Genomic DNA, 25,475 nt, shown 5'->3' with positions numbered 1-25,475 from the left:
TCCTCCAGTAGTCTTTCCCATACTCCCTATGGACAACTCTTCAGCTCTGGTGCTGGATCTCAGTGGAAGCTGCTGAAACTAACCGTACAGCTGGGAAGTGTATTTTATTGTTGATTAAGTTCTACTGCATTTTAGTGTTTCCTATTTGTTTTCTTCTTTCTCGCATTTCAAAAACCCCTCTGTGTCTGTGTCCACCCAGTTCCCTAAGGAAAGCAGATAGGAATTCCAGCACAGAAGCTGTAGCAATCAGGTGCAGACTTCAGGAGAGAAGCCTGATGCAAAGAAAAGGGATGCAAGTCCCAGGGGGCCAGGGAGCGAAATACTGAGCTTGGAGAGGTGAGGAGCAAGGTTGTCCATACCATGTCTAGACTCAAGGGACTACTTTTCCTGCCTGTCCACACCTCCTTAGGAGACACTCGGCATCAATATCAGTTAGAGAATTCTTCTATCACTTCTTCACAGGGCTCCTGTCCTCCTTACCTGCCCTCTTGAAACTTCTCTGCTTAGCTACACAGGTCTGCAATGCTTGAAGAAAATGATGGAGGAGACATGGCTTGCAAGGACTTTTGGTGTTTTAATGAGCCCATGATGGATTTGAGGTGAAGTTTATGACCCTCAGATACTGAGAAGAGACGGAACAAAGCCTTCAAGCAGGCAAAGGCAAAAGCAAAAACCCAATGTTGGAACATTTTATATCTCCTCCTCTGCCTCATTTGTGTTTTTTTTTTTATTTTTCCTTCACCTCTTCTGTCTTCAAAAACTTGTCCAAGGGAAAGATTCATTAAACCATAGAATAACTCAGTTTTGAAGAGAGCCATGAACATCAGCTTGTCTCACTGCTGCTCAAGGCAGGGCGAACCGGATCGGTTTGTTCAAGGCCTCCGCCCAGCTTTGCATGATCCACAAGGAGCTGAAAGTGTGCTCCATCCTATCATACAGGGGGATGATAAAGACATGCAACAGTGTTGGCTCAGGTGCTGGTTGCTGACGGATGCCAGTAGTAACTGGCTGCACGGAGAGCTTCTAACCAATGTGGACATTTGGGCGTGATCATCCAGTCAACTTCTCACTCAGCATCCACTTCTTCAACCCAGATAGCACTAATCTGGCTAGAAGGACACCACAGGAGACCACGTCAAAGGCGTTGCACAATTTTATCTACACAACGTGCCCTTCTTTCCCCTGCCCATTTTGGTTCAGCAATCCCTTTCTTGTCCTTCAAGTGCCTGGAATGGAACCCCAAGGAGCAGTTGACGGTATTTGTGCTCACTCAGGTTCACCTCACCTCATGTACATGATGTGCAGGCTTACATCTCATCTGCAGAGGGCCAACACAGAGTCCTGACCCACACATTCAGTGTCCTTCCATGGAGGGACAAAGAACCACCAAGGAGCTGGGGAGAGGCCAGTGCTGGAAATGGTGGTTGTGAGGGGCTACTCCATGATGATTGCCTTGGGAGAGTTTCCCCAGAGTGTCAAGCGAACATGGGCACAGATCAGACCCTGCTCTGCTGGTTCTTCAGGTCTCTCACAGGAGGCCTGGCTGTGCAAGGAATCTGCTGTGTGCCCCAACCCTGCACACTCACATTGTTTAGCTGGACACTGGCGTTTTCATCTGCGGGACAATTTGTTGTTTATGTTCTTGAGAGAAACTGTGGAAGAAGGCCTAACCCTTCAAGCACTGCCCTGAGGAGATCACCTTTCTTTATGGAAATAATGTTCTCGTGGCCAGCTCTGTCACAGAAGTGCCCAGTTCTTGTCCCTGCCTGTGGTCATAGGACTACCACACGAAAGAACTGTGGCCAAGCTGCCAGTACTCAGGTCTTACATCAACACAAAGGATCAGAGATTGCGGAAGAGGAAAGAGAACAGCCCTGGAAGAACAAACACTGGTGCTCCCGGTCAGCGCTGACATGCTGGAGCTCTTTTCCCCCACATTGTGTCTATGTACACAAAGACTGTCCCTGCAGCTCCAAAAAGACCTTGGAGGAAGGATCTCAGAGAAATAAAAAAGGTGCTGAAGCGCCCTTTAATTTGTTTAAACACATAGAGAGCATGGCCCTTCATTTACATTTACACAGTCACTAGGTTGAGCCTGCAGTGAACTATATTATAACTGCTATGCAGAAGACGATGGGCACTTCATTGTGGTAGAAAAACATCCCGTTACCAGTTTCCAGACTGCACCCTTGAGCTCCTGGTTCCTCATGCTGTAGATAAGGGGGTTCACTGCTGGAGGCACCAGTGAGTACAGAACTGCCACGACCACATCAAGCAATGGGGAGGAGATAGACGTGGGCTTCAGGTAGGCAAACATGGCAGTGATCAGAAAAAGGGAGACCACAGCCAGGTGAGGGAGGCACGTGGAAAAGGCTTTGTGCCATCCCTGCTCAGAGGGGATCCTCAGCACGGCCCTGAAGATCTGCACATAGGACACAACAATGAACACAAAACACAGAAACACAAAAGAGGCACTGACCACAAGAATCCCAACTTCCCTGAGGTAGGAACGTGAGCAGGAGAGCTTGAGGATCTGGGGGATTTCACAGAAGAACTGGTCCACAGCATTGCCCTGGCAGAGTGGCAGTGAAAATGTATTGGCCGTGTGCAGGACAGCACTGAGAAACCCACAGCCCGAGGCAGCTGCTGCCATGTGGACACAAGATCTGCTGCCCAGGAGGGTCCCGTAGTGCAGGGGTTTGCAGATGGCAACGTAGCGGTCGTAGGCCATGATGGTGAGAAGAGCACACTCTGCTCCAAGCAAGAAGAAAAGCAGAAAGACCTGAGCAGCACATCCCGAGAAGGAGATGGCCCTGGTGTCCCAGAGGGAATTGTCCATGGCTTTGGGGACAGTAGTAGAAATGGATCCCAGGTCAAGGAGGGAGAGGTTGAGGAGAAAGAAGTACATGGGGAGTGGAAGTAATGGTCGCAGGCTATGGCAGTGATGATGAGGCCGTTGGCCAGGAGGGCAGCCAGGTAGATGCCCAGGAAGAGCCAGAAGTGCAAGAGCTGCAGCTCCCGCGTGTCTGCAAAGGCCAGGAGGAGGAACTGGGTGATGGAGCTGTGGTTAGATGGTCTGTCTCCAAGCAGGGCACCCTGTTCTTAGAGGAAGAATCAATAAACAGTTAGGGGAGACTTCTCTGACAAAAACACTTTCTCCTTGACCCTCACCCTGCTACACTCCCACCCTCCTAGCCGCCATTCCTTTTCCAGAAGACCTTCCTTCAGCTCACTGGCTGAAGCTGTGGCTTGTGCTGGCCAAGCATGCCATGAGTTGCAGGGCCTCTGCCCACTGGCTGCTGAGGAGCCAGCCCTGCTCTGCAGCAGTGGGTTCATGAGAACTCTGGGGGCAGGAGTCAGTCCAGCTGTTTCACTTTGTCAGACAAAACTGATCCTGGCGCAGAAGGGCTTGTCACCATCTGCACTGCCACTGCCAAGGAGCGGGGATGGCAGAAGGCAGTTTGAGAGGTCTGGGGTTCTTAAATTCCCCTATCTCACCGGGGGAGTGTTCTTGGATGTCAGACACCATCAGCAATTCTGCTGCACTCAGGGAGAACAGAGCCAGTCCTGTGAGGCCAGAGGATTGCCTGTGGCTTAGTGCAGAGTAAGGCGACCTGGTTTGTGCCTCAGACTTCTTCCCAGCTGCCCTGGGCTTGTTCTTCATGAGATGGAGGGTGATCACACTCCTGCGTTACCCTAAAAGACAAGCAGATAGTATGGCGAACAGACAACTGCTGTGCTGTCTCACTCCTTCTCAAGGTCCGAGCACCCCATTTCCAGCCAAGGACACACAGGGCTCATTTCACCAACCCCACAGCGCTTCTCCATGGGGCTTCCAGATAACAAATTGTGCAAGGGGACAGCTTCACATTCTGGAGGGTGTGTCACAGCTTGGGAGGACACCTCAAGGAGATGGCCATGTGTCCTAACGACAGCATACGATTCAGGGGAAACCAGCTGCTTCTCCAGCCCCACAGACTGCACTGCCCACAGCCCCACAGCTGAGAGGAAAGCTGGGACACTTGTTCCCATGGACACGGCTGCATGGAAGGACCCACAAGATCCGGGTGTGACCCTGCAGCTGAAACTGCATGTCCCCAGCGAGCCTGGCAGCAAGAACGAAATAACAGCAGCAATAACAGAGACAAGTGGAGAGAGAAGCAAAGACAGAGCGAGGGTCTGGCTGCCAGCAGGCAGGGCAGAGGCAGGCAGGCACTCAGGACAGCGTCCCCCTCCCCGAGCTGTGCGTGCCCCCTCCCAGACACCACCATCGCTGGGCAGCTGCTCTCAGCCCCTGTGCTCTGCAGAGGGACATGGACACGCGGCTGGAGAGCTGTACCATGGCTCTGCTGGAGCTCCGGTCTCACAGGAGGGGGTTCATGTCTGGGACCCCCCAGCCCTGGGGGCAGAGGCTCTGGTGGGTGCGAGAGGAGGCCAGGGGGCTTGCTCAGAGGAAGGGGTCTTCATTGGAGGGGATCATATACAGACTTTTCTGAATTCTCCCTACCACAGTTCTAATTTTAGTCTCCTCTAATTCTCTGATAATATCCCTCTCACCTGGAGATTCTTGTCCTGAGAGATGTTTCAGTGTCCCATGACTTTTCCCAGTCAGCGCTCACAAAATCCATCCCAAACTCTGCACACTGAACTTTGCCCTACAGAAACCTGCCTGTTTACGGGGTCTGGCCTGGCACATCTGCCTGTTTGCAGTTGGAAAAAATACAGAGGTCAGGCTAAGCCTGATGGTTTCAGCAGAGGTGATGCTGGTGCTGTCCACAGGCAGAGGAGAGGCTGGAAGTGCATTCGGAGATCCTGGAAGACGTGCTGATCACTCAGTTGGAGTTCAGGGGATTGAGTGACTTGTAAACATTTATGCCTCTGTTATCATTAATCCCCTCCCATTTCCAAAGAGTAGGCAATGGAAAACACAGACTCTGGAAAATTCCTCATCTTTATAAAATCCTTCTCTTCATCTTCTCCTGAAAACCTCATATTCCAATTGATCTTAGAGTGAGCTGAAGCTGTGAGCAGCCCTGACACAGCACCCTCTCAACAGCACAAGGACCCTGCCATCCTGGGGGTCACTCCTTCCCCCCATAGCTTCTCCCCACAGCAGCGCTGGGAGCTCCCCAGGCAGGCTGAGTGCTGACCCTGGCAGGCGGCAGAGTCCCTGCCCCAGCACACAGCCCCTGGGCTGCAGGGACCCTGCTCTGAAGGACAGCCCTGGGCACCCCTGCCTGCACACCCGCCTGCACACCCCTGCAGCCATCCCTGGGAGAAGGCAGCCGTCGTGCCCTGCCCCTCTGATGCTGCAGCAGGGAAGCCCTGCTCTGCATCACCAACTTCCCCTTTGAGAAACCGAGAGCCCTCCTGACAGATCCCCTAAACTGTCAGATGCACAAGCTCTGGGAGATCTCTCCAGGAACAACAGCTAAATTGCCCTGCACCCAGAGACTTACCACATAGAGGGCTCTGAAGATTCCTCCTCACTGACCTCTCCGCATCCTCCCGCTCTCAACTGCCTTTAAGTTCTCTCAGCTGCTGTCTCTCTGCAGCGCTGCCCGCTTGCCATCAGCTCCCTCCATGCCAGGAGCCCAGCCCAGCTCAGCAGCAGAGGCCCAGCCCAAGGCGGCACTTTCTCTGTCCCCTCGGGGCTCCCTCCAGCTGTCCCTGGGGCTGCAGGGGAACCTGCTGCCAAACAGCCTGCAGCCACCACGGGGGTTTTGCTCCTCAGCTGGGACAGAAGAGTCACGTCTTTTCAAGCACTGTCATTTTCCTGCTCACAGACAGAGTCAGCTCTAAATATCACCTGGCCTTGTCCCGTCAGCAGGCAGAATACCCAAAGTGAGGGATCTCCTCTACCCCTGCTGAGGGAAGGGATTCAGCGCAGTCAGTGCAGGCATCTCACCCTGGGTCTGTAGTGCTGGCGCTAGAAGAGGACTCAGCTCCCTTCCATGCACACCACAAACCCACAGGAGCTGGGATTCCTCTTGCCCCTGTTCAGCTCAGCACAAAAGGGCATTTGCCTGTGAGCTCTTTCTCTCAGCTCCCCTCCTCCTTACTGGAGATGGAGGGCAGCAGGGAGTTCTTTAGATGCAAAGCCCTGGTGACAGCTGAGGTGCCCGAGGTGGCCCAAGGTTTGTGCAGGAGACTGCAGGCTCAGGTGGAGCAGTTCTTAGGGACAGGGCAGTGTCTGGGGCTTCACCTTGGAGGCTGTTGGGAAATTCCTTTGGCAAACGGAAATGACAGCAGACACCCACGTTTAGGATAACGAAACCTCTTCCTACTCAGGACATGCACGGAAAACTGCAGCCCAGGCCTTCTTCCCTCTGGATCTGGTGAGAGCAGGGTTTGCTCACTCTGTGGGCACCAACACTGTTGAGGAGGGGGAGTGAGATCATGGCTAAGTGGGCATCTGGCCGCAAGCCAAGGTCAACCCAGCGCACACCATCTCGCACAATGCTCTGGTAGGGAAACTTGGAAGCTGCAGTCTTGATAGGTGGGCAAAGAAGGGAGTAAAAGAGTGACTGGATGCATTGGGGTCTGTCGTGGGACTTGATGGTGTTATCAGTGTCCTGGAGATGCTGACAGGATTTGCGGATGACACAAAACTGAAGCAAAGGCATATACAGTGGAGAACTGCCTTCTGGAGGAAACTGAACAGTTCGGAAGACTGGCCCAACAAGATCCTAATAGATTTCAGAGAGGAGAACTCCCCAATCCAGCCCCTGGGGTTCCCTGACCCTGGGCACCAGCCCTGGCTGGGCTGCAGCTCAGTGGAAAAGGTTCTGGGGATCTTGGTGGACAACAGAGACTGTTCAGTGTAGAGACAAGAAGGCTTCTGGAATCTTCACAGCAGCATGTCAGTACCCATCAGGCAGTTAAGATGAGAGGCAAGGGACAAAAGCTGAATGGATGTTCAGCTCGGACATGAGGACCATGAGGTCCATCAGGTCATACTCATGAGGTCACATAAGCACTGGGAGAGATTTTCCTGACAGGTTGGGCAGTCCCCATCCTTAAAGGTTTTCAAGTCTTCTTTCCCCCTAAATATGGCCTCCAAATACTGAAAAACTTTTCCTGCTCATGCAAGAATGAAGGAAAACCCTATGGCACCAGCACAAGCTGTGCCTCCCCAGGGCCCTCTCCTCTCCATGAGAGAGGTCTTCCACCAGCCCCACACTTCTTCCAACTTCTGCCTTCGCATTGCACATGCATGGCCTGCCTACTAGCCTTCACCACTGTCACCCTTGTAACTGAGGCCAAACACACATTTTGGCACTGCCAGTGTCAGCTGGCCATGGAGAACGGAAGAAGCAAGGTCCATGCTGCCCAGCGCTGGGCACAGATTTTTCCTGGGAACGTGGCTGAGGAGCTGTCATCATGTGTGTCACCCTGTGGCCTGGCAGGGTGGGACTGGGACAAGCGCTGCTGAGGCAAGGCTGAAGTAGCTCAGCTGGAGAGCTGGAGAGCATTCCACTGAAGATCTAAAGGTCCCCGGTTCAGCTCCAAGTTTCAGCAATGATTTTCTCCCTGAGATTTTTGCAGAGCCCATCTGCCTTCTTCCAGCCTGCCCTGGCCCTCCTCACTCCTTCACCGCTTGCTAGAGCACTGCAGAGCTGTGGGTCAGAAGGACCCTTCCTCTGGCACCACAAGTCCCCAGGCTTCCCCTGGCCAGGTCACCTCCAGTCCAGCTCACAGGATTGGGCTCTTCTTTGTACGGGACAGGATTTGCGCCAAGGACCCCTTGGTGGCCTCCTGGGAGAGGGCCATGGCTTCTGGGCACCTTCCAGCTTCTCTGTGTCCTCCCCACCCTTCGGATCCCCCCTGCCCACCTGAAGGTCATCATCATCAGGGATGCAGCCTGGCAGAGTGCAGGGCCTCCACCCCGCTTTGTACTCCTCTGTCTTCTCACGTGTAACGCTAATTGTCCGTTCCACCAGCTTTTATAAAAGAAGGCTTTATCCATTTTACACCTGCGTTGTAACGGCTGCATGCATTTCATTTCCCTGGCTTTATAAACCCTTATACATTAAAAACTACAAATGTACACACATATACACATGGCGGCCCCCATGTAGGTAAGGGAAACGCCTTATGGGTCAGATGTACTGCTGCGTAAAGCAGAAAGGGTGGTGGGCTTTTCCAGCCAAGCCCAACAAGGCACATGACCAGTAGATGGGAGGGACTTCCAAGGCAGCTGGGATGGGACGGGAGTTCTGCTGGCAGTGGGTGGGCGAGGCACTGCACATCTCACCTCCAGGGCCAGTGGTGCCTGTGCTCCTGGTGTGCTACGCCAGGTGGGGTGGAAATGCTTCTTGTGAACGGCTGTCAGGTAACGGCTCTGCGTGCTGCCAGAGCTTCAGTGTCTGTGCCCGGCACAAGAGCATTCCCCATCTCCCTGTGCTTCACGTCAGCGGTCGGTAGAATCATAGGATCATTTAGGTTGGAAAAGACTCCTAAGAGCCTTGAGCCCAGCCGTTATGCCAGCACTGCCAAGTCCACCACTGAGCCGTGTCCCTAAGGTCTTTTAGATCCCTCCAGAGATGGTGACTCAACGCTTCCCTGGGCAGCCTGCTCCAGTGCTTGGTAACCCTTTGAAGTGAAGAGATTTTTCCTAATATCCAATCCAAACCTGCCCTGGTGCAACCTGGGGCAGTTTCCTCTCTTGCTGTCACTTGTTCCTGGGGAGAAGAGAGCAACACCCACCTTGCTCCAGCTCCCTTCAGGCAGTTGGAGAGAGCAAGAAGGTCTCCCCTCAGCCTCCTTCCCTCCAGCCTCCTTTTCTCCAAACAACCCCAGTTCCCTCAGCTGCTCCTCATCAGACTTGTGCTCCAGACCCCTCACCAGCTTCGTTGCCCTTCTCTGGACACGCTCCAGATAACTCAATGACCTTCTTGTCATGAGGGGCCCAAAACTGAACCCACTACTCGGTGTGCACTCTCACCAGTGCCGATTACAGGGGGACAATCCCTTCCTCAGTCCTGCTGGCCACGCTATTTCTGATACATGCCAGGATGCGATTGGCCACCTCAGCCACCCAGGCAAACTGCCAGCTCATCCTCAGACAGCTGTTGACCAAGACCCCCAGGTCATTTTCCACTGGGCCGATTTCCAGCTGCTCTTCCCCCAGCGTGTAGCATGTATGTAACAGTTGCTTGTCCTTACACACAACAGACCTCTTCCAATCCCATGACCTCTCACAAGGGATGTTCCAAAGAAATATCGATCTTCCCCTGTAATGTCAGTGCCGCCACTCTGCCCGTATCTGCTGTATTTAATTTCTCTCATCGTTCGTATGGTTTCACTTGTCCTGGTACAAGGACTGTTTCTCACATCGTCTATTCTGGTGCAGGCTGCCTGAACAAAGGCCACTTCAATTATTCTCCAATTTCCTCCTCCCACGACTCTTTGTTCATTCAGATACCTCGCACCCATCTGGTTGCTACTCTGAGCTCCAGGGAGTTAAAAGCTGGCCAGCCTTTCAGAAGCCCAGTTGTCTCCTCAGCCAACTCTTTAATTCTGTCTATAAACATCTTTGTTTTCTTCTCAATCTGCCTGCCTAAAATATTTCTCGTAAGGGTCTCCTTTGCAGAAAGGCAATCTCATGGGATGCAGCCTGTACTTGGCGTGTGGCTGTGCAGTGTGCTGTATTGTCGAGGAAACATTTTCCTGCTCTCTTTGTGAAAAGGAAAATTGCTGCTGTGCCTGTGCGCAGGCAGTTCTCGAAGGAGAGCAGGAGGGAGCTGGCGCAGTGGAGCTGTAACATCCTTCGGTGGAGATCAGTGGAGAAGTGTGATGCAAGAAGCAGTGATGTGAGTCCCAGGTGGCCAATGACAGCAATGGGGAGGTGTGAGAGGTGAGGAGCAAGGTTGTCCATACAGTGTCAGACCATAAGGGACTGCTGTTTCTACCTGTCCAGCCATCCTGAGCAGACACCCTGGAGCAATATCCCTTGGAGAATGCTTCTGTCAACTCTTGTAAACTGAAAAGTAATTAAAAATAAACTTGAAAATCCAGCAGCATTCTTGTTAAGTACTGGCTGAAATCTTCCTGTTTAACTCCCCTGTGAAACCTCTCTCATTACCTGTACAGATCTTGAAGACTTGAGGAAAACTATAGGGAGAGACACGGCTCGTTAGGGCTTTCTGTATTTTAACGAGCCCCATGGTGACTTTGGGGCTCCTTAAGTGAACTCCAGGGACTGAGAGGAGATTGAAGCAACTTCTCAAGCAGTTAAAGTCAGAAGTAAAGCCCAGAGTACCTTGGAGCATTGATGGGCCCCACTGGGGGCCATTCCTGACAAAGCCTCCCCAGGGACTCGTTAGAGCAGGTCATTGGAGGCTGCGAGTGCAGGGAGGCAAAGGCCTTAGTTATCGCCATCCTTCTTCTCACCTTTGTCAGGTGGTTCGGTGATCCTGACCAGGAGACCGTTGTACATCAAGGACTTAGTGATCCACAGAACAGTAAACCTCAGTGTAGTTGTCATGGATCGGCCATTCAGATCACTTAAAGAACCACAGTCAACAGCATCAGCAAAAGTGATTTTATTGAAATGCGATGTGTAACGGTGCGACTTGACAAAGGCTGATGGGAAGGTTCAGCCTGTGACTGCACAGAGGATGTAACAATGATTCAGAGGCACCAGCACAGAATCACCATTACCAATACAAAATCCTGGTGCACTGTGATACCAGGCCATGTGCGATGTCGGTCACGTACCAAAGATTTGCTGTTTGTAAGAGATCTCTCAGCCTGGAGGAGCAAACGGGAGAGGTGTCCCAGCTCAAGGGGAGATCAGCACCATGCAGCCACAGCGCTGGGCAGGGAGAGCTCAGGGAAGGCTCCCTTTGGCTGTCGTATTTACGGGATCAAGTGGTTGGCTTGTAGTCAAATTGCATGTGATGGTAAAGGTGTGCGTGAGACTGCTTGTACCCACAGCTTTCTCTGTCCCTTGAGAAATGAGTCCTGGAAAAGCCACCAGCTATTCATGTGTTAATCGTGTGATGGATGTTCCAAGCTGATAGGCACTGATGCTCACTGTGTCACTCATTATGATGCCACGCCCTTCCTGATTCAGCGGATGAGTCCTTGGCCGTCCACACTACAGGCTGTCCTGCCTGTCCTACGCCTGTGCCTTTCTCCCTGAGGATTTTAGCCACCCCTCTGCTTCCCCGCCTCCCTCTGACCATGAGGTCTCCCAGGCTTTACTGGTGTCCCTCTCTTGTCCCTGGAGATTCCTTCAAACACAAAGCTTTGCTTTTCTGAAGATTGGCCAGTGCCTGTGAGTTCTCCACACGCTCTCTGGCTTCCTCCAACTCCCTCGTAATGCTCCTCTAGCACCCAAGATATCTCAGCCCCAGACTTTTATGAATCCCCTCCTTCTCTCCGTATCCCAGCACTGAATTGCCAATCCTCCCTCTTCTGTCTCAAAATGAAATTGAACCTATTTCACTTCACCATGACTCTTGCTCGCCCCATTTTTCAGGCCTTCTTCCTGCCTTTAACACCTTGGCTGCTACAGAAACCTTGTTCTCTGCCTGCACTTCCACCTGTCTCACAAACCCCTCCCCTTATCAAGGGTGTGAGCTGGCCAAAGAGGTGGGCCACCAGCAGCCAAGATCCTGGGGAGAAGGAGGTGGGAGTCATGATGCTGTACAAGTCAGTGGCTTTCCCAGTTTGAAAGGAGGATGGAGAAACTGGAGACAGAAACTGAGGAAGTCTGCCCTGATGAGGTGAGGGGCCTAAAGCACATGCCCTGTGTGGAGAGGCTGAGGGAACTGGGCCTCTTGACTCTGCTGAAGGGGAGGCACAGGGCAGGCCAACAGCAGCCAACTCCCGCCTGGAGAGGTGGTGGAGCCCACCTCTTCTGCAGTGGCAGAGGGTATGGCAGAGGCAAGAGCCACAAGCTCTGTCCTGGGAACTCCACAGTGGGCCTCAGGAAAAACTGACCAGGAGGGGGTGCTGGCCCGCAGCAGGACACCCAGAGACTCTCTGTGGTCTCCATCTTCGTAGGCTTTAGGTTGAATCTCCACAAAGTGTCAGCCAGTGGGACACGGGTGTTGGTGATACCTCAGCTTTTGGGGTGGGAGGCTGCACCAGAGACCCCCAGCAGTCCCTTTCCCACCATCCATCCCATGATCCTGTGCACTGCAGTGTGCCCCAGGAAAAGGGAGTCAACTGGAGGTGGGGGTCTCTACAGCAGAGGCTCATGGAAGAATTCAGGGTGCAGTTGTCCTCTGCTCAGGAGGTCTCTACTCCCACATTTGGTTCTTTAAGTGTCCTGGCCAATTTCCTGACCCATGTGTTGTTTTAGGCTTGGAAGAGAATCAAAGCACATTTTTACATGCTGAGTTGCATTTTACCTGCTGAAATGCAGGGCAGACAAATGGAGCTCAGACGCTTCCAGGCTCTCTGCTGCACAGTTTGATCTTCAGAGATTGGAAATGTAGATCATGGTTTTGTGTCAGTGTACCTCACATGAAAATTTTGCCTTCCTTTGTAGCTCATCCCTAAGCTGGAATCTGTCCCTTGTCTTTCTTTGGCTAAAAAAGAAACAACTCAGAGAAAACCATGAGCAGTGATCCTGACCAGAAGAGCATTGTACATGGAGAAGTCAGTGCTGTGCTCTGCTGCGCTGCACATACAGCATGGCCCTCACACCCGCGCTGTGCTGCCCAGGTCCCTTGGCCGCAGGACAACCTCAGGAGCTCATTGTCACAGGAGACCCTGCGGGCAGCTCCCACTCAGTACCAACGGGGATGCCTCCTGTGTGGCCTTACCTTTAACCCTGCAGCAAGAAGTTCTCATGAAAACATTTCTCTTTCATGGTAGCAATTGTGAACAAAGATGTTTCCTTGTCAGAAAATTCTAGATTAGCTTGATGACCAAACAAGGAACTGTCTTAAATGGATGAGGTCTAGAGGGTGTGTTGCAGTAGCATTCAAGCATTGTTCAATGCTACATATCTTGGGGTTCCGGACGTCTGAAGGGAGAGAAGATTATCTGTACGATTCTCTGTATGATTTTAAAAGATACTTTACGAAGTCTAACTGGGTCCTTTCTTCCTGGAATTGTAACAGACCAGAGTCCTGCCTCAAAGCTCAAAGGCCTGGGAGACGTTGCTCGTGGTAACGAGGGCTCAGGGGACACACAGGATCTCAGATCTGTCTGCACCTGCTCTTACTAAATTTAGCAGTGGTCTTACATTATCTCTGCTTCTTCTCTAACTCGTCCTGAAGCACCAACAGCTCCTTTTGGTGCCCTTGAATTCCCTTTGGAGTTCCAGCTGTGTTTGGATAGGAACCATGGCTGTGCTTGGAGGATGCTGTCTCTGAAGACAAGACGTACCAGGCTGTCGTAGTTCAGCCCCGATCGGGACCACACTAGGCAGTCTCTCTCTCGCTCCCCCCACCCCTCGAGAGAACAGGAGGAGATGATATAAGGAAAAACGGCTCCTTTGAGATAAGGACAGGGAGAAATCCTTAAAGTTACCGTTATGCGCAAAACAGACTCAACTTGGGGAAAACTATTCATTTATTTCTAAAATTAGCAGGAGAATGAGACAGGGAACAAGATAACCTCCCCACACCCCTCCCTCTTCCCGGGCTTAACATTATCTCTACTACCTTCCCCTCCCGAGCGGCACGGGGTGGGGAAAGGGAATGGGGGTCGCGGTCAGTTCATCACACGTTGTTTTACGGCGCTGTATCATCGTCGGGGGAAGAACTCCTCGCATTCCTCCTCTGCTCCAGCATGGGGTTCCTCCCACGGGCCACAGTCCTTCGTGAAACTGCTCCGGCGTGGGTCATCTCTTCTAGTTCCCAGGGGAAATTAACGACACCTGGATGCTCTCCCAAAAAAACTGTCCCAGACTGGTCCCGCACACCAGCCTTTTCCATCTCTGGCTGTACATTCCAGTCCTGAGGAGCAGCCTTTGCTGCATGGCCACCTCTGGCCTCCTCTGGGGCTCAGTGATGCCCACCTCCATGCTGTTATTCACAAAAAGGAAACGAGTTTCACACGCACACTCATCACAGGCCACATCCCACTGCTTTTGGCACACCTGGATTGTCAGCCAAGCCCATTCTCAGACAGCTCCAGCTAGATGAAGTGCTCATGGCCCTGTTTCAACAAATTTTGAAACTCTCCATTAATTGAGATCCCACATACAGTCCTGGGTCTGTACTCAGACCTCTGGCTCTCAAGATTTATCAAACACCCAGCATGTGCAGCTTCTCTTTTTGTGCAAAGAAGAGGTGATTTGGGGAAGAACAATTTAATTTATTGCCAATTAAAATAGATTTAGATGGTGAGAAACTCTGACAAAATATTAAAGACCATTCCCCAACCTCCACTCCCCTTTTTCCCAGGCTCAAATTGCTCCATTCCTTGTTCTTCTACCCATCCAGACCCAGAGAGGAGCAGGGGGGATTGCGAGTGGGGGCTCGTGGTAATTTCTGCCACCCTACCCTCCCTATATTTTCCCTCTGTTCCAGTATGGGTTCTCTCCGCAGGATCCCACTGTATTTGCAGTCAAGGTAACGTGTCGGTCATTTCTTTCTGCCTCACTTTTATTCTTTACAAACACAGAATCACAGAACAGTTGAGAATGACAGTCTGATGCCCACCTGCACCACCTGATACTCCAGGAAGAGGAAGAGCTCACCAGGGATGTGCAAAACAGTGCCAGCCTTGGCTGTAGCGACCATGCAATTGTGGTCTCTCAGATGGCCAGGGTCAAGGAGAGGGAGACTGTCAGTGACACGCGGATCAAACTCTACAGCTCGGAAAGAGTTATAAAGCAGGCATGTTTATTCAGCACCAGGTACGTGGGGGATCGCTCCTCCAAAAGCACGCACACCGACAGCACATTTTGCCAAAAATTTATACGGTGCAGGTATACATATTCATAGGATTGCACAATACAGACATACATGTGCATGAGTGAGGTGGGGTGTCGTAATTCAGCCCCGATCGGGACCGGACTACGCAGTCTCTCTCTCGCTCCCCCACCCTCCGAGAGAATAGGAGGAGATGATATAAGGAAAACGGCTCGAGGTTTGAGATAAGGACGGGGAGAAATTCTTAAAGTTACCATTACGGGCAAAACAGACTCGACTTGGGGAAAAACACTCATTTATTTCTCAAACTAGCAGGAGAATGAGACAGGGAACAAGATAGGTCCTTGGGCAGCAAGGAAACTACATGGCAAGCTCTCTGCCCTAGACTTCAGGAAGGCGGACTTTGGCCTCTTCAGGGACCTGATGGGCCAAGTGCCATGGGAGGCAGCCCTGGAGGGAAGAGGGGCCCAGGAAAGTTGGTTTATATTCAAGGAGCACCTCCTCCAAGCTCAGCAGAGGTGCATCCTGATGAAAAACAAGTTGGGCAAAAAGGCCAGGAGGCCGGCGTGGATGAGCAAGGAGCTCCTGGACCACCTGAAAGTGAAAAAGGAAGTCTATAGAGGGTGGAAGTGGGGACAGGTAGCCTGGGAGGACTACAAAGAGGCTGCGCGAGTGGCCAGGGATAAAGTAAGGAAGGCCAAAGCCCTGGCAGAACTGAATCTGGCCAGGGATATAAAATGTAACAAGAAGAGCTTTTATAGGTACGTAGGGGGCAAAAGAAAGTCCAGGGAAAATGTAGGCCCCCTCCAGAAGGGAACTGGTGTCCTGGTTACCCAGGACATGGAGAAGGCTGAGGTTCTCAATGACTTTTTTGCCTCAGTCTTCACCAACAAGAGTTCCTGTCCCACCACCCAATCTGTAGAAGGTGCAAGCAGGGACTGCGAGAATGAAGAACCGCCCATTGTACTCGAAGAGCAGGTTCGGGATCATCTGAGAAACCTGAAGGTGCACAAGTCCATGGGACCTGATGAGATCCATCCGCGGGTCCTGAGGGAACTGGCGGATGAGGTTGCCAAGCCACCTGCTATCATATTTGAGAAGTTGTGGCGGTCTGGTGAGGTCCCTGATGACTGGAAGAGAGGGAACATAACCCCAATTTTTAAAAAGGGGAATAAGGAAGACCCAGGTAACTCCAGGCCGGTCAGCCTCACCTCTGTGCCTGGCAAGGTCATGGAGCAGCTTCTCCTGGAAACCATGCTAGGCACATGGAGAGCAAGGAGGTGGTTGGTGAAAGCCAACATGGCTTCACCAAGGGCAGATCATGCCTGACCACTTTGGTGGCCTTCTATGACGGGGTGACGGCATCAGTGGACAAGGGACGAGCAACTGACATCATCTACCTGGACTTGTGCAAAGCTTTTGACACTGTCCCGCACGACATCCTTCTCTCTAAACTAGAGAGATATGGGTTTGATGGACGGACCACTCGGTGGATAAGGAGTTGGCTGGATGGCCGCACTCAGAGAGTGGTGGTCAACGGCTCAATGTCCATGTGGAGACTGGTCACGAGTGGCATCCCTCAGGGGTCCGTGCTGGGCCCGGCCCTGTTCAACATCTTTGTCGGTGACATGGACAGTGGCGTAGAGTGCACCCTCAGCAAGTTTGCCGATGACACCAAGTTTTGTGGTGCCGTCGACACGCTGGAGGGGAGGGATGCCATCCAGAGGGACCCTGACAGGCTGGAGAGGTGGGCCCGTGCCAACCTCATGAAGTTCAACCAGGCCAAGTGCAAGGTCCTGCACCTGGGTCATGGCAATCCCAGGCACAAATCCAGGCTGGGCGGGGAATGGATTGAGAGCAGCCCTGAGGAGAAGGACTTGGGAGTGCTGGTGGATGAGAAGCTCAACATGAGCTGGCAGTGTGCCCTTGTGGCCCAGAAGGCCAACCGCATCCTGGGCTGCATCAAGAGGAGCGTGGCCAGCAGGTCGAGGGAGGTGATTCTCCCCCTCTACTCTGCCCTGGTGAGACCCCACCTGGAGTACTGTGTCCAGTTCTGGAGCCCCCAACACAAGAAGGACATGGACCACTTGGAGAAGGTCCAGTGAAGGCCACGAAGATGATAAAAGGGCTGGAGCACCTCTCTTATGAGGACAGGGTGAGAGAGTTGGGGCTGTTCAGCCTGGAGAAGAGGAGGCTCCGGGGAGACCTGATAGCGGTCTTCCAGTACCTCAAGGGGGCCTACAAGAGAGAAGGGGAGAGGCTGTTTAGTAGGGCCTGTTGTGCTAGGATGAGAGGTAATGGTTTTAAAATAGAGGGGGGTAGATTTAGATTAGAAATTAGGAAAAAATGTGGCACGGGCCACAGCCTCCTTCAGGCCTCCACCTGCTCTGGCATGGGGTCCTCCACGGGCTGCAGGTGGATCTCTGCCCCTCTGTGGACCTCCATGGGCTGCAGGGGGACAACCCACTCCACTATGGTCTTCACCACGAGTTGCAGAGGAATCTTGGCCAGGAGCCGCGTTACTCCTCCCCCTCCTTCTTCACTGACCTTGGCATCTGCAGCCGTTCCTCGCAACAGGCTGGCAGACACCTCTCAGGATCCTTTTTACATCTTATTCACTTCTCATCTCCTCTCCACTTCTTGCAGCCAGGCCAGGCTGAGTTGGGCCCAGTCGGCTGCCCAGAGGGAGGCAAGAGGGTGAGGCCTGCAAGGCCCATGGGGCTCGCGCCTCCCCCCCTCTGCCCCCAGCTCAGCTGCTTCACATCTCTTCTCTTTTTTTTTCTGTTTTCCCCTACTTAAATACGTTATCGCAGAAGCGTTATCACGGGACATTCTGCTACCAATTGGCTCGGCCTTGGCCAGCAGTGGGTCCGCCCTAGGCCTGGCCGAGTCCACTAAACAAAGGGGAGCAACTTCTAGCAGTTTCCTACAGAAGCTACCACCTTAGGGCCCCCCCTCACTAACAAAACCAGAACACAGGTACAGCGTGGAAGTGATTGGTGTGTTCCCTGGCTGTATGGCCATGGGGGTGAGTAACCATCCCAGTGTGATACACTCTGTGTGCACGCACTGTCTGCAGCTGCTGGGCAGAGGAAGGGACAGCCCTTGCCTCTGCTACGGCATCTGATGGCCGATGCCTCTGACTGATGGCAGCGCTCAGTGCATTGGCATCTGCACAGCTCACTCCTGGCCTCAATCTCCACTGATGACCATGGCAGCTGGGACAAGGAGCTCACATGCAGGTGCCTGTTCCATCAACACCTGAACTGAGGGAAGAGGAATCCAACCTCCAGTGTGTTTGTGGCAGGTGTGGGAGGGAGCTGAGTCCCCTTCTGACCCCAGGACTACAGTCCCAGAAGGAGATTCCCTGATTGACTCAGGTGAATCAGTAGGAGATGCAACAGAGCTGACTCCCCATCCCTGTCTGTGTGTCCTGCCTGATAATGGGACAAGAAAAGATGATTCTGAAGCCTCGTTATTTCTCTGTTATGTGAAATGAGAGTGCTGGAAAGAAGTGTCCCTCCCCAGGTGTGGGAGCAAAACCCCAGTGGTGGGTGCAGGCTGTTTGGCAGCAGGTTCCCCTGCAGCCCCAGGGACAGCTGGAGGGAGCCCCGAGGGGACAGAGAAAGTGCCGCCTTGGGCTGGGCCTCTGCTGCTGAGCTGGGCTGGGCGCCTGGCATGGAGGGAGCTGATGGCAAGTGGGCAGCGCTGCAGAGAGACAGCGGCGGAGAGAACTTAAAGGCAGTTGAGAGCGGGAGGATGCTGAGAGGTCAGTGAGGAGGAATCTTCAGAGCCCTCTATGTGGTAAGTCTCTGGGTGCAGGGCAATTTAGCTGTTGTTCCTGGAGAGATCTCCCAGAGCTTGTGCATCTGACAGTTTAGGGGATCTGTCAGGAGGGCTGTCGGTTTCTCAAAGGGGAAGTTGGTGCTTTGGAGCAGGGCTTCCCTGGTGCAGCATCAGAGGGACATGGCATGACGGCTGCCTTCTCCCAGGGATGGCTGCAGGGCTGTGCAGGCGGGTGTGCAGGCAGGGGTGCCCAGGGCTGTCCTTCAGAGCAGGGTCCCTGCAGCCCAGGGGCCGTGTGCTGGGGCAGGGACTCTGCTGCGTGCCAGGGTCAGCACTCAGCCTGCCCGGGGAGCTCCCAGCGCTGTGGGGAGATGCTGTGGGGGGAAGGAGTGACCCACAGGACGGCAGCGTCCTTCTGCTGTTGAGAGGGTGCTGTGTTGGTCAACCCCTCCCCCCATGGGTCATAGGTTCAGCTCACTGTAAGGTTATTTGCAATAGGAGGTTTTAAGGAGAAGATGAAGAGAAGCTTTGCTATAAAGATAATGAACTTTCCACAGTCTGTTTTCCATTGCCTACTCTTTGGAAATTGAAAGGGCTTAATAATAACAGCCATCAGTTTTGACCCCTGAACTCCAACTGAGTGATCAGCACATCTTCCAGGATCTCCGAATGCACTGCCAGCCTCTCCTCTGCCTGTGGACAGCACCAGCATCACCTCTGCTGGAACCATCAGGCTTAGTCTGACCTCTGCTTTTTTCTAACTGCAAACAGGCAGATGCTCCCAGTCAGTGAGCTGAAAACAGGCAGGATTCTGTAGGGCAAAGGTGAGTGCACAAAGATTGGGATGGAGTTTGTGAGCGCTGACAGTGATTAGACATAGGGCTGTGAAACTTCTCCCAAGACGAGAATCTGCAGGTGAAAGGGATATTGTCAGAGCATTAGAGGAAACTAAGTTCAGAACTGTTGTGATAGGGGAATCCAGAAAACTCTGTATATGATCCCCTCCAATGCAGTTCCTTTACTCTGAGCAGGCCCCCTGGCCTCCTCTCGCACCCACCAGAGCCTCTGCCCCCAGGGCTGGGGGGTCCCAGACATGAACCCCCTCCTGTGAGACCGGAGCTCCAGCAGAGCCATGGTACAGCTCTCCAGCCGCGTGTCCATGTCCCTCTGCAGAGCACAGGGGCTGAGAGCAGCTGCCCAGCGATGGTGGTGTCTGGGAGGGGGCACGCACAGCTGGCGTGGAGGATGCTGTCCTGAGTGCCTGCCTGCCTCTGCCCTGCCTGCTGGCAGCCAGACCCTCGCTCTGTCTTTGCTTCTCTCTCCACTTGTCTCTGTTATTGCTGCTGTTATTTCGTTCTTGCTGCCAGGCTCACTGGGGAGGCGAGCTGCAGGGTCCCACCTGAGTCTTGTGGGTCCTTCCATGCAGCCGTGTCCATGGGAACAAGTGTCCCAGCTTTCCTCTCGTCTGTGGGCTGTGGGCAGTGCAGTCTGTGGGGCTGGAGAAGCAGCTGGTTTCCCCTGAATCGTATGCTGTCGTTAGGACACGTGGCCATCTCCTTGAGGTGTCCTCCCAAGCTGTGACACACCCTCCAGAATGTGAAGCTGTCCCCTTGCACAATTTGTTATCTGGAAGCCCCATGGAGAAGCGCTGTGGGGTTGGTGAAATGAGCCCTGTGTGTCCTTGGCTGGAGGTGGGGTGCTGAGACCTTGAGAAGGGGTGAGACGTTCAGTGGTCAGCACAGCATCCCTCTGCTCTCAGCAGTGTCTGGTTGTTTTTCAGGGTAACGCAAGAGTGTGATCACCCTCCATCTCATGAAGGACAACCCCAGGGCAGCTCAGAACAAGTCGGAGGCACAGACCAGGTCTTCTCTCTCTTCACTAAGCTACAGGCAATGCTCTCGTCTCACAGGGGTCTGCAGTCTGTGGGGCCGGAGGATGAGCTGAATCTCCTTTAATCCAAAGCCATCATTAGGAAACTTAGCTGTCTCCTTGAGGTTTCCTTCCAAGCTTTGAGCTTCCCTGCAGGATGCAAACCTGTCCTACACATCTTGGTGGTATCTGAAAGCCCGGTGGAGGAGCACAGGGACACTATGACACAGAAAATACTGTTGTGTTGGTGAAATGAGCCCCGTGTGTCCTGAGCTAAACATGGGTGCAGAGTCCTTAGAAAGAGTGAGACATTTAGTGTCTGAGATGGATGCCTCTGCTCCCAGCAGTGCCTGGGGGCTTTTTCCGGGTCATTTCCCTCTGTCTCAGGAAGGTGCAAGCCCGGGGCAAGCCAGAAGGACGGACCAGCTCCCTTCACTCTGCATTAAGCCAGGGGTTTCTGACATCCAAGAACACTCCCCAGGGTGGGAGGGGAGGAGGAGCTGTAAAAAACCCAAACCTCTCCAAGTGGCTTCTGCAGTCCCACCCCGTACCTCTGGAGTGCAGATGCTGACGGGCCCCTCTGCACTAGGAGCAGTGTCATCTGCCAAAGGGGAACAGCTGGACTCACCCTGGCCCCGCCATTCCCATGCATCCCCTGCTGCTGAGCAGGGCTGACTACTGGGTGCCAGTGGGCAGAGGTCCCGCTCCTCACAGCACATTCAGCCAGCGTCAACCAGTGCTCCAGGTACAGAGCGGCAGGAAGGTCACCTAGGAAAGGAAAAGGGGACGTGTGTGGCAGGGGCAGGGTGTATGAGAAATGGCTTCGACTTTGCTCAGAGAAGTCTCCTCTAACTTTTCACTGGCTTCTCTTTATTTTTCCTATGGCAGTGCTCCATGCCCAGAGGCAGCCAATGTCCAACCAAAGCTCCATCACCCATTTCCTCCTCCTGGCCTTCGCAGACACACGGGAGCTGCAGCTCTTGCACTTCTGGCTCTTCCTGGGCATCTACCTGGCTACCCTCCTGGCCAACGGCCTCATCGTCACTGCCATAGCCTGTGATCACTGCCTGCACACCCCCATGTACTTCTTTCTCCTTAATCTCTCCCTCCTTGACGTGGGCTCCATCTCCACCACCGTTCCCAAATCCCTGGCCAATTCTCTCTGGGACATCAGAGCCATCTCCTTCTTGGGATGTGCTGCCCAGGTCTTTCTGTTTGTTGTTTTCATTTCAACAGAGTACTGTCTCCTCACCATCATGGCCTATGACCGCTACGTTGCCATCTGCAAACCCCTGCACTACGGGACCCTCCTGGGCAGCAGAGCTTGTGTCCACATGGCAGCAGCTGCCTGGGCCAGTGGGTTTCTCAACGCTGTCCTGCACACGGCCAGTACATTTTCACTGCCACTCTGCCAGGGCAATGCTGTGGACCAGTTCTTCTGTGAAATCCCCCAGATCCTCAAGCTCTCCTGCTCACACTCCTACCTCAGGGAAGTTGGGCTTCTCATGTTCAGTGCCTGTTTATTCTCTGGGTGTTTTGTGTTCATTGTTGTGTCCTATGTGCAGATCTTCAGGGCTGTGCTGAGGATCCCCTCTGAGCAGGGACGGCACAAAGCCTTTTCCACGTGCCTCCCTCACCTGACTGTATTCTCCCTGTGTGTTAGCACCTCTTTTTTTTCTCACCTGAAGCCCCCTTCCATGTCCTCCTCATCCCTGGATCTGGTGGTGGCAGTTCTGTACTCAGTGGTGCCTGCAGCTGTGAACCCCCTCATCTACAGCATGAGGAACAAAGAGGTCAAGGATTCCCTGAGGAAAATATCTGAAGACATACTATTTCAGCATTGTTAAGGTACCCATACATCTTACAAGAGTCCCAGGTTATCAGGAAATTTCACCACTACCTCTTCTTCCTTTTGTTTTTTTTTTAATAGCTGTGATATTATTAATTGCAATAAAATAGCAACCTTTATCCCACTTCTTGACTCAGAACATTTTTTTTTCTGAGCTACTATCCCAAAGTACTGTTGTGTTTAACCGTAGCAGGCAGCTCAGCACTACATAGCCGCTTGCTCACTCCCCCACAGCGGGATGGAGAATTGGAAGGGTAAAAGTGAGAGAACTCATGAGATTGCCCCGACCAATGTGCAGGACCTTTCTCATGGCTTTGTTGGACCTCATGAGCTTTGCATGGACCCACCTCTCCAGCCTGTCAAGGTCCCTCTGGATGGCATCCCTACCCTTCAGTGTGCTGACGCACCACAGAGCTTCATGTTGTTGATGAACTTGCTGAGGGTGCACTCTGTCCCACTGTCCCTGTCATCAACAAAGATACTGTACAGCGTCAGTCTCAATATTGACCCCTGAGGAATGCCACTTGTCACCGGTCTCCACTTGGACATGTTGACTTCTTTTCCACGTATTTCTTTTCCATGTCCTTCTTTTCCATGTGCCTTAGCAGAGTTTCCAGGACAATCTGCTCCACAACCATGCCAAGCGCAGAGATGAGACTAACTGGCCTGTAGTTCCCTGGGTCTTTCTTGTTGCCCTTCTTAAAAATGGGGGTTATGTTTCCCCTTGTCCAGCTGGTGGGCCCACAGACAGAGGTGTGGGAGAAGACCCCAGGTGAGGCTGGTCAGGGCCATGAACTCTATGGATGCTCTCAGGGAAGTAGAGTGGCAGAAATTACCATGAGCCCTCATTCGCAATCCCCCCTGCTCCTCTCTGGGTATGGATGGGTAGAAAAACAAGGAATGGAGCTATTTGAGCCTGGGGAAAAGGGGAGTGGAGGTTGGGGAATGGTCTTTAATATTTTGTCATAGTTTCTCACCATCTAAATCTATTTTAATTGGCAATAAATTAAATTGTTCTTCCCCAAGTCACCTCCTCTTTGCCCAAAAAGAGAAGCTGCACATGCTGGGTGTTTGATAAATCTTGAGAGCCAGAGGTCTGAGTATGGACCCAGGACTGTATGTGGGATTTCAATCAATGGAGATTTTTAAAATTTGTTGAAACAGAGCCATGAGAACTTCATCTGGCTGGAGTTGTCTGAGAACAGGTCCAGCTGTGCCAAAAGTCGGACGTGGTGCGTGATGAGTGTCCGTGTGAAACTTGTTTCCTTTTTGTGAATAACAGCATGGAGTTGGGCATCACTGAGCCCCAGAGGAGGCCAGAGGTGGCCATGCAGCAAAGGCCGCTCCTCAGGACTGGAATGTACGGCCAGAGATGGAAATGGCTGGTGTGTGGGACCAGTCTGTAACAGTTGTTTTGGGAGAGCATCCCCTGGGTGTCCAGGTGTCATTAATTTCCCCTGGGAACTAGAGAGTTGTTCCTTTGCTCTTCTCCAGGGATGTGCGTGCCTCTAGAGAGCCTTTCCCCAAGGGCCTGTGTCTGTCCTGGCCTGATCGGGTGCTTCTGCGCTCTTCCCGTGGTCCCTGTGGGGACCCAAGGTGGTTGTGCTGCTCTGCAGAGCGAGCAGGCTGTGGTGCGTGGGAGTCACAGGGAGACAGTCCCTGGCAGATCCCTGCTGATCACTCACCATCTCCGGGGCCACTGGACACCCACAAGTGGAAGCTCAGCCCAAGTTTCCTTCCCTAGTTCATTGCCCCATGCCCTTCTCCCCTCAGCCCATGGAGAACCCCAGCACAGCAGCACAGCTTTGTGGCGGCAATTTCTACAGCCTATGCCTGACCACAGCTTTGGAGAAAAACCAGAACCTTCAGACACTGGCACTGAGAAAATCCCCTTTTATTACTGAGATGTGACCTGGGAGGCCATCTATACCGCTGTGCCAGACACATGTGCAAAGTCCTCTGGGTCACATAGAGTGGGTTCATGTCTCTGGAGAAGTGGAGTGGATGCAGACATTCCTGGAGAAACAGAAGTGTCACAGATAAAGTGTCCAAAGCACAGGAGGTTCCCCAGATACATTGGAAATCACTTGTGAGGAGATGTGGGCAGCTTATATCTGCTGAAAAATTACGGGTTGAATCAGCTTCTTCAGGGCATCCTTGAGCTCCTGGTTCCTCATGCTATAGATGAGGGGGTTCACTGCTGGAGGCACCACTGAGTACAGAACTGCCAACACCACATCCAGGAGTGGAGAGGAGAAAGAGGGAGGCTTCAGATAAGCAAACACGGCAGTGCAGATAAACAGGGATACCACAGCCAGGTGAGGGAGGCACGTGGAAAAGGCTTTGTGCCGTCCCTGCTCAGCACGGCCCTGAAGATCTGCACATAGGACACAACAATGAACACAAAACAGCCAACAGCTAAAGAAAAACTAATGCTGAGGAGCCCAACTTCTCTGACGTAGTAATGTGAGCAGGAGAGCTTCAGGATCTGGGGAACTTCAGAGAAGAACTGGTCCACAGCATTGCCTCTGCAGAGCGGTATTGAAAATGTGTTGACGGTGTGGAGGAGAGAATTGAGAAACCCACTGCCCCAGGCAGCTGCTGCCATGTGGACACAAGCTCTGCTGCTCAGGAGGGTCCCGTAGTGCAGGGGTTTGCAGATGGCAACGTAGCGGTCGTAGGCCATGATGGTGAGAAGACAGTACTCTGCTACAACGAAGAAGAGAAACCAAAAGACTTGAGCAGCACATCCAGAGAAAGAGATGGCTCTGGTGTCCCAGAGTGAATTGGCCATGGCTTTGGGTTGAGTGGTTGAGATGCAACCAAAGTCACTGATGGAGAGGTTGAGGAGGAAGAAGTACATGGGGGTGTGGAGGCGGTGGTCGCAGGCTATGGCAGTGATGATGAGGCCGTTGGCCAGGAGGGCAGCCAGGTAGATGCCCAGGAAGAGCCAGAAGTGCAAGAGCTGCAGCTCCCGTGTGTCTGCAAAGGCCAGGAGGAGGAACTCAATCAGGCCGCTGGTGTTGGACAGTTGTTGCCTCTGTGCACGGCGTCCTGTCATGAGAGGAAGAATCAATAAAGAGTTAGGGGAGACTTCTCTGACAAATTCAAAGTCTTTCTCCTTGACC

The 25,475-nt window shown here is 52.9% G+C and overlaps 2 protein-coding genes across 2 annotated transcripts; one reads left to right on the top strand and one right to left on the bottom strand.

Moving 5' to 3' along the window:
- Positions 1–1,100: 1,100 nt before the first annotated feature.
- Positions 1,101–25,408, bottom strand: LOC147599801 (olfactory receptor 14A16-like). The gene is made up of 3 exons (XM_086753607.1): positions 24,897–25,408; positions 2,171–2,594; positions 1,101–1,109 (listed from the first exon to the last, which is right to left on the bottom strand). The coding sequence occupies exons 1-3, from the start codon at positions 25,406–25,408 to the stop codon at positions 1,101–1,103; spliced, it is 945 nt and encodes a 314-aa protein (XP_086609733.1).
- On the top strand, positions 21,410–22,345 carry LOC147599802 (olfactory receptor 14J1-like). Its single transcript, XM_086752942.1, has one exon. The coding sequence runs from the start codon at positions 21,410–21,412 to the stop codon at positions 22,343–22,345; it is 936 nt and encodes a 311-aa protein (XP_086609068.1).
- Positions 25,409–25,475: the final 67 nt, after the last annotated feature.

The sequence above is a fragment of the Chlamydotis macqueenii genome, chromosome 8, assembly GCF_036417535.1.
Source record: "Chlamydotis macqueenii isolate bChlMac1 chromosome 8, bChlMac1.mat, whole genome shotgun sequence".
Classification (NCBI taxonomy): Eukaryota; Metazoa; Chordata; class Aves; order Otidiformes; family Otididae; genus Chlamydotis; species Chlamydotis macqueenii.
The sequence above is the reverse complement of the archived record's forward strand: the minus strand, read 5'-3'. Positions and strand labels throughout refer to the sequence as shown.